This window comes from Chaetura pelagica, unplaced genomic scaffold (assembly GCF_000747805.2).
Source record: "Chaetura pelagica isolate M959 unplaced genomic scaffold, ChaPel_1.0 scaffold757, whole genome shotgun sequence".
Taxonomy (NCBI): domain Eukaryota; kingdom Metazoa; phylum Chordata; class Aves; order Apodiformes; family Apodidae; genus Chaetura; species Chaetura pelagica.
Genome location: NW_009970727.1, coordinates 650,513 through 664,760, shown reverse-complemented (window position 1 = coordinate 664,760; position 14,248 = coordinate 650,513). Strand labels below are relative to the sequence as shown.

Below are 14,248 nucleotides of genomic sequence, written 5' to 3'. Positions count from 1 at the left end.
CCTCCAGCAGCACAGACAGCTCAGCCTCCACCAGCGGCTTCAAGCGATCCTCCAGGGCATTGATGATGTCCTACAAGTCACAGCAACAAACCTTGAGGGCCAAGGCACACCCAGGAGACAGGAGCAAGGGAGAGGGACCTCTGCAACGCCAGCACCTTCTTGCTGTCATGCACCATCAACCCCACCCCCAGCCCGTACCTGCAGCTTCTCTATGATGTTCTTGTAGTCCCACTGGTTGGGGGTGGTGGAGACACGGGGGAAGGTCCGTGTGGCTGCCTTGTAGTTGGCTGTGTTCCTCTGCACCGTGCTGGTGGAGCTGCTGTTGAGCAGGGAGCTGACATGGGCATCCAGGTCCATGGGCAGCGCGATGGAGCGGCTCTTGGCTGCAGGAGATGGAGATGGGGTTGGGGACAGCCATGAGCCAACCCACCCCAGCAGCTGGGTCCCACCCCACCTCAGGCTGGGCACCCCTTCACCAGCCCTTCATTTGCAGCAAAGAAAATTCAGGTTAAAAAGAAGAGTAAAGTCCTCCAGGCTAGTGAGGGGTGGAGTATTTCCATCCATCCCTCCCCACCGCAGCACAACTTGGCCCACAGCCCCCCCAGCCCAAAGTGGGATGGAAAGAGGCACCAGCTCCAGTTCTTGGTTGGGAAAGCCCAGCATGGAGATGTTGTAAGCCACCAATTACAGAGGGAAATCCCCACCCAGTGTCTAACCACTGAGCAATCCTTTCCACAAGGTGACTCAGTGCTAACAACACTGGTCCTAAGTCAGGCAGCTGTGGACAAGGCTGAGGGCAAAGTCCTGGAGAGGGAAAACCACCATCAATGCTGGCTTTGTTTCCAGGCCCTTCAGCAGCAGGGACACTCCAGGGATCTCCCAGCCAAGCTCATTTATCCCCACGCCACCCTGGTCATGCCTGGAGAAGTAGCTCAAAAAAACACCCACATCCCAGAGCTGAACCTCCCTGTTCTTGGCCAGCAGCTTCTCGCCCTGCCCAGCCCCGCAGAGGGGACGATGGCTCCTGGTCACTGCTGGGGCAGGGACAGCCAAGGGTGGTTGGGGGACAGAGCTCCTTACCAACCATGGCCAGCGTGCGGATGCAGGCTTCCAGTGAGCTCTTGTGCTGCTGCTGCAGCCAGGGACACTCCAGCAGCCTCATGGTGGACTGGAGAAGCTGCACCACAATGGTCTGGTGGGTCTGCGGGAGAGAGCGAGCAGGGGTGTATCAGTGGGAGATCTTGTTCTGGGGGGCTCAGGGAGCCCCTTTCCTCCCCCAGCCACAGGGGGAGGCCTCACAGCCCCTCATCACCTGCAGAGAGGTGCTGTTCTCTGAGAAGGGGGAGCTGAAGAAGGCGTTGATGGTGTCCAGCACCACCGTCAGCACGTACTTCTCCAGCGTGGGGTCCGGGAGGCGCTTCTCTCGCTTCTTGCACATCTGTGAGGAGAAGGGAGGATGCTGATGGCACCAGGGCAAAGTGAGCACGTACCCTGGCCAGGTGCTGCTGGGACCTTGCTAAGCCAAGCGATGTGGCCATTGACACAGCTCCTGGGCCTGACTGCTCCTCAGCCCATAGCGTGGCAGCTACACTTGTCCCCACAGTGTCCACACCCCACGACTGGCTCCCCAGGCTTCAAGGGGACCTTGGTGACATCAACCTGTCCCCACCCAATGGGGCAGCTGTTCCTGCCGTGTCCGTCTCACCCAACCCTCCCCACACACCTGGGCCATGTCCAGGGTGAAGTTCTCAAAAAGAGTCCAGATGTGATTGCTGGTGTAGATCTCCTTCATCTCCACCTCCGTGTCCACATAGCAGTGGTTGACAAAGTTGACATAGGCCATCTTGACCTGCCAGGGAGGGAGGCAGAGAGGCACAGGTGCTGTCAGGAGAAGGCAATCAGAGCAAAGCCACCAGCACCCTCCTCATGGGCACTCTGTACCTCCGTGATGCAATCCTCATGTGTCACCACCCGCACCACGTCCTCCAAGGGCAGCAGGGACGTGCACTTGATCTCAGTGTAGACATTCTTGCCCTCGGCACAGGCAGCCAACAGGTCCACCAGGGAGATGTGGTACATCAGCGGGCTGTTCTCCTCCACCCCATCCCTGGCTGCTGTCATCATCTCCAAGAGGGTGGCCAACGAAGCCTTGTCATTGTAGAAAACCACCACGTCGTCCCCAGCGTTGGTGAGCTGCAGGGGAGGGTCAGTGGTCACTGCTCCACAGAAGGAGGGTCAGAAACCTCACAAGGCAGAAAATGGTGTCCTCTGCAGCAGGGTGATGAGAGGGAGCACCCAGGGCAGGGTGAGGGTGCCTTGAGTGCCCAGGGAAAACCAGGTGTTTGCAGGGCAATCAAAAATCACAACTTGTGGGGATCCAAACCCCACAAGTTTGGATCTTGCATTAAACTCCTGGAGATGTTCATGCCCTGCTGAGAAGCCAGCACGGCCAGGAAGGCTCTTCCTCAAGAAGAAGCCAGCCATGCACCACCCAGGAGCCGTGCCCTGCTTCACCCCACCCTGATGCCCCATGGGCTGGGGGGAGAGGGGCTCACCTCAGTCATGATCATGTCCTGGCACTTCTTGACGTACTTGCCCTCGGCCTTGATGATGGTGTGCAGGAAGTCCAGGTACTGCACGTGGCGGCCATGGGTGGCCACACAGTGGATGAAATGCTGAGGCACCGTCTCGTTGATCTCCGAGCAGAGCTGGTAGTTGTTGAGGAAGATGTGCTGCATGGTCTCAGCCTCCAGGAGCTGTGGGACCAGGGGAAGAGAGTGAGGAACAGCCCACCCCCATGACCTGACCCTTCCTCTCCTGGGGTCTCCTTCTGGCTTTTCTATCTCTTGCTCTCAGCCCCAGGAGTGGTACCAAAGTCTCTCCCTGTGACTGCCCTTCAGTCCCTTCTCCTTACCCCTGGGGTCAGGAACAGGTTGAGGTGTTTGTGCAGCAGGGCCTGGTTTTCCTGATTGCCAGCACAGAACTTCTGCAGGAACTGGTGGGTGAATTTCAGGATCTCCATCATCTTGGCATCACCCTGAGGAAGGGCAGAGCAGAGGAACATCCAGCGTTGGTGAGGAGCAGAGAGCAGCAGTAGGCTGCCCACCCTCCTGCCCTGCCCAGCTGCAAGACCCAGCCATGGGGAGGTCCTTGCATCTCTCATCACTCACCCAGGGCACTTTGGGACCAGCTGGCTTCTGCCCACCCACCTTCTCGTACGGGATCTGCAGCAGATCCAGCATCACTTTGTGGGCATCCATGTTCTTCAGCAGGCGCTGCTGCTTCTTGCGCACTTGCTCTCCCACCCCACACATCTTATTCAGCCGCTCCAGGATCTGGGGAGAGAAGGACCATGGCAGAGGGGGACTGAGCCTGGAAGCCCATCAGGATGGCCATCAGTGCCAGGGGCTTGCCTGCAACCTAGATGTGCCCTCCTGCAGCCCAGGTGATCCCTGCATGCCCAGCTTTTCACATCACTTGCACATCTTGGCACCCCCCTCAGAAATCCTCCTTGCAGGGCCAAGCAGAGAAGCCCTCATGCCCATCACCAACTCTCTCCAGTCCTCCCAGTGCAAGAAGCCTGGGGACATAACAGGGCTCCTCTTTGTGCTGAGCTAGCAGGAACAAGTTGTGGTTTGGACTCACTTCTTCCAAACTACAGGAGAACCTGGAAATCCCCCCCCGTGACTTCACCCTTTCCCCTCTCACCAGTGTGGCTGTGCCAGCCCAGGCCAGGGCAGATGTTGCTGGCTGTGTCCCCAGGACAGCCCAGGGGACAGGACTTGGTCTCACTTACCCCTTTGACTATCTGGTAGTTCTCACTGCTCTTCTCTCCTGGAGCAATGACCTCTTCATCAGCAGTGTGCTGCAAGGGGACAGAAACAGCACCAGGGTCCCACTGCAGCTCTCCAAAGCCTGGGGCACAACTTCCCCCTGCAGGACCCTCCCTGAGCCTCCTCTCCAGGGAAGGGGGAACATGGCCCATCAGGAGGGGCTGGATTGAAGCAAGCTGCACCTCTGCCCCCTGCTCCTCTCCCACCTCAGTTCTCAGGGTCTTACTCAGGGTGCTCACCTCTTTCTTCTCCTTCTTGTTGCCCTCCACTGTGCTGTCCCCTTTGCTGCTGCCCTTCTTGTCCACCCAGAGCTCCGATTTCTCCACCATGGTGCGGAGTTTGTCCAGCTCTGACTTGATCACCTTGTAGTTCTCCACATCCTGGGCCGAGATGAGGAGCTGAACCTGCAGTGACATTCCCAAGGGTCTCTAGTTTGGGGCACAAACCCCATTCTCCTCCCTTTCCAGATGTCCCTCCCTCCCCAGGAAAGGGGCCAGGACCCATCCTATGTCCTGCACCCAGAGCCAAGCCTGGGTTTAGAGCTGCTCCAGAGCATTGTCCCAACAGGGTTACCTGTTTGAAGGTGTTCAAGACCTCCTGCCTCTGGCTGAAGTGCTTGAAGAGGAGCTGCAGGGAGCCGGAGATGAGTGGTGGGTAGTCGTGCATGGTCAGGTGGATCAGAACCCGCAGAAACATCCTCCCTCCCTCGTCATCCACCTCTAACATGCTGCTCGTCTTCCTGAAGCCGGGATGAAAGCGTTGGGTGTTACAGGGGCCAGGTGGGAGCTTGGGTGCACTCAGCCCCACCTCGGGGCTGACAGGGACAGCTGCATTGGCCGTTAGAGCCTCATCTTCCTCATCACCTGCAGCTTTCAGCCTCGGCAGAATGGACAGGAGAGGAAGAGCCCTGTGGCCAGGCTAACTATGCACTGCAGGGGCAGGGACTCACCCCACACCAAACATGGCTTCTGCGTGCTCGCCAATCCGGTCCAGGTTCATGGCTGCAGCTGCAGGGAGAGGAAAGGGAGATGGAAAGGGTGGCCAGCAGGATCTCACCAGCAGAAACCCACAGGAACCAACCCAGCTCCCTGCTCTAAGCGTCCACAGGGCACCTCATCCCTCCTGCACCAACCCCAGTCCCCCCACCCTGCTCCTTGCCAGCAGCAGTGGTGGGTGCAGAGCAGCTGGAGCTGTCACCTCCATCCCCACTGCGTCCCCAGCCTGTGGGGTTTTGCTGAGTTGAAGCTCTACCAGGAGCAAAGTGGAAGAGTTACTTGTGGAGTCAAAGGCTCCCCAACCAAACAGGGCTTCCGGGGGCTCGCCAATCCGGTCCAGGTTCATGGCTGCAGCTGCAGGGAGAGGAAAGGGAGATGGAAAGGGTGGCCCAGCAGGATCCCACCAGCAGAAACCCACAGGAACCAACCCAGCTCCCTGCTCTAAGCGTCCACAGGGCACCTCATCCCTCCTGCACCAACCCCAGTCCCCCCACCCTGCTCCTTGCCAGCAGCAGTGGTGGGTGCAGAGCAGCTGGAGCTGTCACCTCCATCACCACTGCGTCCCCAGCCTGTGGGGTTTTGCTGAGTTGAAGCTCTACCAGGAGCAAAGTGGAAGAGTTACTTGTGGAGTCAAAGGCTGGAGCTGTCCCATCAGCTGCACTGTCCTGCATGGGATAGACTTCCACAAACTCCTTCTTGAAGACAGAAAGCAGGTAGGAAATCCTGTAGTCCAGCCGCACATTCAGGATGAACTGGCAGCAGCAAAGGAGAAGGAAAAGTGAGTGACCTCTTCATGGAGCTCTCTCTTTGCATCAGAAACCCATGTTGTCACCTCACCACCCCATGCCATGGGTCCCATCCACAGCTCCACAATGCTTCTCCCTTCCCACCAACTCCAACCTGCAAGATCTCCAGAATCTTCAGCTTGGTCTCCATCACCACAATGTTCTCATTCTCAATGCTCCTCCCTCTGTCCACTTGCTCTGGGGCAGACCCAGCACTGAGGCTTGGAGGGCTGAAGATGGACTGCTTCCTGCTCAGCACCATGGTGGACATCATCTGCCCAACTCCCTGGATCGATCTCCTCACGTTCTTCCCTACAGAGGTGGCCAGAGTTAATGCAGATGGAAAGGGAGGTGGCAGAGAACCAAGAGAAGGCACCACTTAGATTGGGAAATGCTGTAGATGTTAATCAGAGAACTAGTAAGAGGGACTGGCCAGTTCTCTGGCATTGCCAAGGACTTGGTGCCTCCTGTATCCTGGATCAGACCCAGCCAAAGGTCCCATGCCAGTGAACCAGTGGCTTGATTTCCTGCACCTAAAACTGGAGAGCACTGGGCAGACCATGGAAAACACCTTCCTGTGGGACCATGCCTGGTTGTGGAGCAGGGACTCACCTGTCACCTCGTCGTTGTAGACTGTCTGCATCATCAGCTGGGGGTTCTGGACACAGTCAATGATACCCAGCAGTGTCCGTGTCAGGCGCAGCAGCTCACTGAAGCTGTAGAAGCCGAAGTAGATGAGGTTGTGGGCAAGGCTGACAACCTGGGGAAGGAGAAGGCAGCTCCAGACCTCACCATGCTTGGGGCTGAGCAGGAGAAACAAACAAGGGGAAGAGGGATCCCAGGCCGCCCTGGTTGCAGAGGCAGCTGCAGCCAAAGTGTGTGACATCCTGCAACGTGCCAGTGGCACCGGCAGGTCCCGCACCTCGAAGGTGAGCTTGTTCTTCTCCTCGTTGGCAAAGGGCACGGCCTCGCTCACCACGTTGTTGAGGTAGTCCTCCACAAACTCCATGGTGCTGGCAAACTTGTTCTTCTTGTCGTCCCGTGAGGCATTGAGGTTGGAGTCATAGCTGCGAGGGGAGAGGGTAGGGGTGAGCTGGACTGCAGCAAGTGTCTTCACAGCCAGCCAGCAAGGAGCACTGGCCAGGCAGCTGCTGCCATCGGGGCCAGAAGTGATGGTCACAACTGTGATGGAGCTCACTTCCTCCTGAAGGCTGAGACCTGCTAAATTCGCTCCACAAATGGCCCCTCCCAGGCTCTGCTAAAGCAAAGCCTGTCCCTGCGCCTGCCACCCCATCTCCTGCCCTGTCCCTTAAAGCTGCTGTGAACCTCAGCGTGTCTCACTCTTTGATGGTGATGGCTGTGGGGATCTCGGTCCAGAGCCGTGCAAACTTCACGGGCATCACCAGTTCCTGGGGGTCCCTGTCCACGTGCACGTGTAACATGAGGTGGCAGAAGGACGCCCGGAGATCAAAGGGCAGCATCTCATCTGCCATGCAGAGGAAGATCAGGTCCACACCCAGCTGCTGGGAGATCTCCTTGATGGCCAAGTACTGGCGATCCAGGCACATGCGGGCAAAGAGCTTCAGCTGGTACCTGCCCAGGGACAAGGAGGACAGGGAGTGAGGATGTGCAATCTTTACATCCTCACCTTGGGAGATGATGCCACAGGATCATCACCTGTAGTAGCTGAGGACATTCTCATCGTGGGCATTGCCAGCCCGGGCCTCCTGTGCCAGCTGCCGGATGCTTTTCTCGTGGTGATCGTTGTTCTTGTCCGTCCAGGTGAGCCAAACCTCCTCCTCCGAGTACTCGATGCTCAGGTACTCGTGGGTCTGGGACATCTCCTTCACTGGCCTCAGCCTGCGGCAGGAAACAGGTAAAACTGGAGATGTTCCAGTGGACAGGAAGTGGCTGCACCTCGAGGGGTGATGGGGCTTTTACCAGGGCACCACAGGAGCTGGTGGAAGGCAGGACCAGGCACCAGATGTGAATGTGGTCAACATCTGTGCTCAGCTACTCACTCAGTTTTGATGAGGATGTCACTGTTCTTCGGGTCCAGCACACACTTGCAGATCAGCTCCTGGGTGACAGGGATGGCAATGTGGTTGGACACGCACAGGTCTGAGAGGTAGTCCAAGAACCTAGAGAGCAGACACAGCTCGCTGTGAAAGGGTGTCCCAGGCTGGGAGGGGCTTTCTCCACCTCTGGTTGAGGCACATCCCACCCCTGACGCTGCAGAGAGGACGGGACCTTCCCAGACACCCACCGTGGCTCACGGTTCTTGCGCACCAGGCTGACAAAGGTCTCCACCTCGGTCTTGGTGATGTGCTTCTCCAGCAGCTTGCGGTTGTTGTGCAGCAGGGCCGTGATGGTGTCCTCAGCCAGGATGTCGTAGCCGATCTGGGACTGCATCATGCCAAACTGCTTGGCGATGTGCTCCTGGAGCAGGCAGAGAGGTGGTGAGGGCACAGGGCTGGCTGTCAGCTCCCCCGTGCCCCACCGCGACCTCGGCAGCTCCCTAGGGCTTTGCAAGATGTGGTGGGGATGGGAGATCTTCCCATCACACCCCCGCGCACCTGGTTCTTGCGATAGTCCTCCTGGGAGTGCCGCAGCACGCGGTAGCACAGCCGGAACATGTACTGGTAGGGAGCGTTCTTCTGGTCCGACAGCTCCTCCAGCCGCACCAGGGGCCCTTCCCCACCCTTGTCCTTGAAGGGGGCTTTCAGGATCCCAAAGATCTGCCCAAAAGCAAAGATCATGAAGTGCTGTGTCCCCCTCCACACCAGCACCCCCATGCGTGGCTGGACATGGACACTAGCCATGCTTGTCAAGAGGGCCTGGTGCTCCACCCTGGAGACCAGCTACACCTCCTTCTTGGGCGTTCCCAGATCTCTGGCCTCCAGCGTGGCCCTGGCCAGAGCAGAACATCTCTGTAGGACCTCAACCTTGCTCAGATGCAAGGCTCCTGGGCCACTCACCTGCTTCAGGATGTTCTGCTCCCGCATCAGCTTCTGCCGCTCCCGGTTGGGCTTGGTCACCACAATGTCCAGTACGTTCTGGCCATTGTTGGGGACATCACTGACAAAAAACACCAAGTCCTCCAACAGCTGGATCACAAACCTGCAAAGGGGCACGGTACAGGTTGGGAGGTGGGACTCTCTAGCTGGGGGGTGCTGCTGTCCCACCCCACCCAGACCCAGCTCCCTGCAATGACACCAGCACATCTGGGAGGACCATGTCCAGGATTCAAAACACTGCCAGGGAACCTGCTGGCCCATCCTCCCCTCCCTGCTAAAGGTTAATGGCTGAAGCAAGAGGCTTTACAGCCTCCTAAGGGAACCATACGTGCCAGGGTAAACTCCAGCAGCCTTTGCTGGGGAATCAAGCTGGGAATTGTGCATGTAATGCCTCTGCCCCTTTGTCACCTTTGCGGGACGGGCTGGCAGGGCGGAAGCGGCTCTGTGGGGATCTGTGTTTGCTCAGGAAGCCCCAAGAACCCACCCACCTAAAAATAACACGGTGACTAACCCGGCTGCCCCTATCGCGGGGCCATCTCCCAGCCCCTCGGGTATTTTCCTAGCAGCAAAGGAGGGGCCGCAGCGGGGCTGCCGCGTTATCTGGTTTCCTCGCCAGACTCCCAGGAGAAGCAGGCGTGGATTTGGGTTGTGGGCAAGGAAGCAAGACAGGGCTGGTACCACGACCCAGGCAGGGGCCCCATCCTGTGGTGATGCTGAAGAGCCCTTGGAGGAGCCCAGCACAGCCCCCAGCTCCCAGGGGAAGTGACTTCGTACCTCCGGTCATTCTGGCTGAGAAAACCTTCGTTCATCTTCTCCACCACATTGGCCAACATCGAGCTGGCATCGTTTGCAAAGTCCAGGTCCCGGATCTCAGACACGGGCACGGAGACGATGGCAAAAGCTTCTTTGTCTTCTTTGGTGGGGCATGTGCCCAGCTGGGAAACAACAGGGAAGCAGCATCGCACAGTCAGGGCAGTGACCCCACCAGCTTCCACCAACCAGCGTGAAGTCTTTGACCCAGTTTGTCCCCATCAGAAGGGCTGGGGTGGGCTCTAGGTCACTGGGATGGGCTCTAGGCTGGTGTCCAGCCACCCCCTTGGATATTTATATTTACATCAGGGTATTGCAGTCCCTGGGTGCTGGGGTGGGAAGGAGCACGCTCAGAGCTATCAAGGCCCAGGGGACAAACCCACACCCGGGAGGATGTTTGGGGGCAGTACCATGAGGCGAATGGGCCTCTCCTCATCGATGTCAATGGGTACATTGGTGCTCTGGATCCAGGTGTTGGTGCAGAGGTGGCGCAGCCGCACGTAGGAGTTCCTGCCAACACCACAGTGTCCCACTGAGCCATCCCACGCGGATACACCAGCACCCACCGCCTCCCCCAACACCAAGGGCAAAGCCCCTCCAAGAACAGACTTGCCGAAACGTCGTGATCAAGAATTAAGCCTCTCTCCTTTCTTTCATCCCCCCCCTTGGCAGCCTCCCACTTACCGTGGGACGAAGGAGTCTGTTTTCTGCAGCGTGGTGGGGTCCAGCTCGAAGAGGGAGGCGATGTCGTTGCCGTGGGGCACGGCCACCAGCCGGTACTTGATCTTCTCCCCCGTGTTCCTGCGGCTGGCGCGGCTGCTGCCCCCCTGCAGTGGGGAAGGCAGCTGTGAGCCCCACCAAGCCCAGTTTCCCCCCGCATGTGGCACTGGGAGGGGACACAGACACGCGGCAGGAGCAGAAGCTTTTGCTCGGCCACCGGGCTGAGCCTCACAGTGCAGAGATGCATCAGGGGCTGCAAGAGCACAAGCGTGAGGCACCTGAGCTACCAGAGCATCCCCCCCCGCCCCTTCTCCAAACCTCACCAATGGCAAAGAGGGCAAACATCAAACAAACAAGCAAACAAACACAACAAACACCCTGAAAAATCAAAAAATCTCTCTTCTACCAGCACTTCCCCATGGCCTGGGGGATCCAACATGCACTGGGACCCCTCCAAAGAGATTTGGGCAGGGTCCTCTCGCAAGCAGGATGCTACTCTATGGAATGGGGACACTCTGCTGGGCAGCAGGACAGCCTCTGGCTGCAGCCTCAGCACCAAGGAGGGCACGGCGTGGGCACTGTCCCCAGGGTGGGCTCTGTTTTGGGGGCATTTCCCTGCTTTCAGGCAGAATCTAAGAGATGGCGTGATTTCAGGCGGCGGCAGCAGCGTGTCTGCTAGCGAGGCTGCACACAGCTCACCGTGGGCGCTGCTTTGGGCTCAGCCACGTCTCCTTTATAACTTGGATTTTCCTGAAAAGTTAAAGAGGGAGATGAAAGGCAGCTGTCAGTCCTCCCGCTCGGTCCCTCCAAAACCCTGAGCACAGGGTGTTATCTCCATTCCTGCCTTCCTCGATCACATCGCGCAGGGAGAAGCTGCCCTGGTGGGGCTGGAGGACACGTCCCGTCCCCAGGGCACAGTGTTCTGTCCCCAGCAAGTGGGATGGGGTCAGCCCTAGTGAGCAGACCCAGGACCTTGCCTGGCAGCAAGACAAGCTCTTGCCATAAATCCCTGGAGGCCCCAGGCTGATCAACCTGCCAGCTTTTCCTCTGCAGAAGATGTCACCTGAGTTGTCTTTTGACTTGAAGCAGCCCTTTCAGAAACCCAGTATTTGCTGTTTTCCATTGTGCACTGGTGGAAAGGGCCCTTGGTTGTCTTCTCCAGCTATGGAGCACTTTTGGCACATAGTACACCAAGACCCCCCCCAGTACCTCCCTGCTCCCTGGCAGCAGGGTGTAACACTCTCCTTCCCTTGGTGCTGGAGTCCTTTGGGTCACATAAACCACACTATGTGAATATGGAAAACAATTTGTGCCTCTATCAGGAGGCCTTGAACTGGCCTTAAAAGGGATCCAAAAAACTTGGCAAACGGTGTTTCCAAGCCCAGATTTTGCCCGCAGCCCCCACAGGCAAGGATAGCCCTGGATGCTGCCGTGGACCAGAGGATGAGGTTGGGCAAAACCTCATCATAAAGAGTGAAATGCAGCAGGATGAATGATCTCCCCCTTCCATCTCAGCAGGAGGTTGTGCACAGGGTCGCTTTGCCCAGAGAGAGAGAGACAGGAATAAGAGGGCCACCCCCCCTTGCTCCTCCCAGGCCAGCAGAGGTGAGAGCTAGGAACAACAATCTTGGCAAGCAAACCCCTGCACCATGGGACCAGGGATTTCAGGGAGGGGAAAGCCTAGTCCTGCAAACAGGCAAATGCAGATGATGCTCCCAGCCCCAGCCCAATCCCTCCTGCCAGTGAGCAGGGGCCAGGGTGGCCCAGGACAGGACAGCTCTGAGGGCAAATAAGAGCAGGGCCAGAGGCAACCCCAGGTGGCCACTGCCTTGATGGGATGGGACCATCCTTTCAAGGGCAGGGCAGGTCTCTGCATCCCTCTGCTCACCCCCTTACCTCTGCTGCCAGGTAGTTGCCCGTGGCGAGGTGCTTGAAGCGGTACAAGCCGTTCCAGTGCCCGGCTCCCCCCCGGCACGGGTCGTGGTGAACAACCTGGGAGAAGCAGAGGAGAGATCAGCTGGTGGCACATGGGGCAGTGGGGAGCAGGTTTGCTGGTCCTATGTCAGGCAACACACTGATGATAAGAGCCCCATCCTAGCCCCAAGGCAGCCACGAGCAAATATAGGAGGGGTGCAGAGCTCAGACAGAGCCCAGTGCCCACCCACCCACAGCCACCACTCCCAGGGCTCTCCCAAGCCCTGGGAAGTCAGGATGACAAAGGTGGAAATATAGAGAAATAACAATTTTTTTTTCCAGCACCCCACCCTTGGTGAAAGCACAGGGAGATGCACCAAAAGCCCCCAGACATGCTCTCAATCCCCTCCCCACTCACCTCCACCTCCCACAGGGCGTTGGAGCTGGTGGCCGAGGTGGCCGACTGCCGCAGGGTGGTGCGGAGGAAGACGTGCAGCTTCCCTTTGTACTCATCACACGTGAGGAACTTCTCCTGCTCAGCATGGAAGAGCCTCACCACGTCCCCCTGGACCAGGAGATGGTGGTAAGACCCAGGGATGTGGCTCTGCTATGAAACAACGTGTCTCTCCCCGCCCCCACCCTGCAAGGGGATGGGATTTTCCCAAACACAGTCTGGAGCAGAGCCAGAGCTCCCAGCTGTAGCATGGCAGGACCACAGGAACCTGGGCATTGCAGAGCACCATCAGCTTTTTCAGCCCCACCTACCTGAGCTGGAAAAAATCCTGCCTCTAGCAGCACAAATCCTCCTGCAAACCCAGGGGAGGGCACCTTGCATGGGCACAGGGCACCCTGGACCCTGCAGTGTCACTGCTCAGTGACCATATCATAGAATCAGAATCCCAGACTGGTCGGGGTTGGAAGGGACCTTCAAGATCATCTAGTTTCAAGCCACCTGCCTGGGCAGGGGCACCTCCCACCAGCCCAGGTTGCTCCAAGCCCCATCCAACCTGCCCTTCAACACTGCCAGAGTTGAGGGAGCCACAGCTTCCCTGGGCAACCCGGGCCAGGGTTTCACCACCCTCACACTATAGAATTTCTTCCTAATGCCTCACCTAAAGCTTCTCTCTTACAGTTTTAATCCATCCCCCTCATCCCATCCCTCCCTGCCCTTGTCCCAAGCCCCTCCCCAGCTTTCCTGGAGCTCCTTCAGGCACTGGAAGGTGCTCTAAGGTCTCCCTGGAGCCTTCTCTTCTCCAGGCTGAACACCCCAAATCTCCCAGTCTGTCCCAGAGCAGAGCTGCTCCAGCCTTCAGATCATCTTTGTGGCCCTGTGCAGGTCACTTCTCTCTGCTTCCCCTCCCTGGGCTGTAAAATGGGCACAACCTCAGTGTTTCACATCCCTGGAGCAGGTGGCAGCTCCGCTCACTGATGTGTTTAAGGCATTAATCCCCCAGGGAGGAGGATGCTGTGGATGTGGGAAGCCAGGGATAAGTGCCAGAGCCTGGGGACGAGGGGCTGTAAGATCATAACAATCAATATCCATCCAGCTGCTTCCTGGAGGACCTCAGCCCTGAACAATAGCTCTGCAGGGAAAGCTCCTTTCCCAGGCAACAGCCAGCCCTGCTGCATGGCTAAACAGCCAAAAATTGTCCTCACAGCTCGAAGCCACTGCTGGCACTTCATGTGCCTCGTATTGCCCTCAGGAGACAATCCCATACAATAAGGGGGAGGGTAATTTCATGTCCCCCTGGGTGCCTGCTGCCAGGAGATACTACAATATCCAACTCTAGCTTGCTGTCAAGTATTCCAGGTGATGAATTCTAGAAATTGAAGGCTTCATGACAGGATGTCTTTCTTTGGCCCTTGTCACACAGCCAAACAACTGTTCACACGTCCTGCCCAGACAGGGGATGGGGAACAGGTCCCCAGAGCCCACCATGGCCAAACCTCCTTCCTTACCCCTTTCAGTACTTCCTCCATGTGATCACAGAACTGCATGAAAAGGTTGATTTTCCAGCTGGTGTTACAATTGACCGAGTTCACCTAAGGAGCAAGACAGCAAGGTCATGATCCCTGGGACAAGTTAGAAAAGGAAGAAAGAGGAAAAAAAAACAACAGGCAAGCCCCAAAAGCCAGACCCGCCAGGGGCAGCCTAGCCCCCGCCCAGCCTCCCC

General features: G+C 57.8%; 1 protein-coding gene across 1 annotated transcript in view; it reads right to left on the bottom strand.

The window, feature by feature from the left end:
* ITPR3 (inositol 1,4,5-trisphosphate receptor, type 3) overlaps positions 1-14,064 on the bottom strand; it is a 27,525-nt gene extending 13,461 nt beyond the window's left edge. Inside the window, 30 exon segments of the mRNA XM_010007113.1 lie at positions 26-70; positions 199-383; positions 1,081-1,201; positions 1,313-1,422; positions 1,711-1,849; positions 1,942-2,193; positions 2,556-2,756; positions 2,915-3,037; positions 3,210-3,335; positions 3,797-3,831; positions 4,060-4,237; positions 4,407-4,688; positions 4,726-4,740; positions 5,488-5,580; positions 5,729-5,925; positions 6,226-6,373; positions 6,536-6,680; positions 6,955-7,206; positions 7,291-7,436; positions 7,595-7,754; positions 7,880-8,052; positions 8,190-8,351; positions 8,592-8,733; positions 9,405-9,565; positions 9,851-9,950; positions 10,125-10,267; positions 10,860-10,910; positions 12,057-12,152; positions 12,493-12,639; positions 14,034-14,064. Coding sequence (XP_010005415.1) covers positions 26-70; positions 199-383; positions 1,081-1,201; positions 1,313-1,422; positions 1,711-1,849; positions 1,942-2,193; positions 2,556-2,756; positions 2,915-3,037; positions 3,210-3,335; positions 3,797-3,831; positions 4,060-4,237; positions 4,407-4,688; positions 4,726-4,740; positions 5,488-5,580; positions 5,729-5,925; positions 6,226-6,373; positions 6,536-6,680; positions 6,955-7,206; positions 7,291-7,436; positions 7,595-7,754; positions 7,880-8,052; positions 8,190-8,351; positions 8,592-8,733; positions 9,405-9,565; positions 9,851-9,950; positions 10,125-10,267; positions 10,860-10,910; positions 12,057-12,152; positions 12,493-12,639; positions 14,034-14,054 — 4,149 coding nt within the window. The 5' untranslated portion in view covers positions 14,055-14,064.
* Between the last annotated feature and the right edge of the window lie 184 nt (positions 14,065-14,248).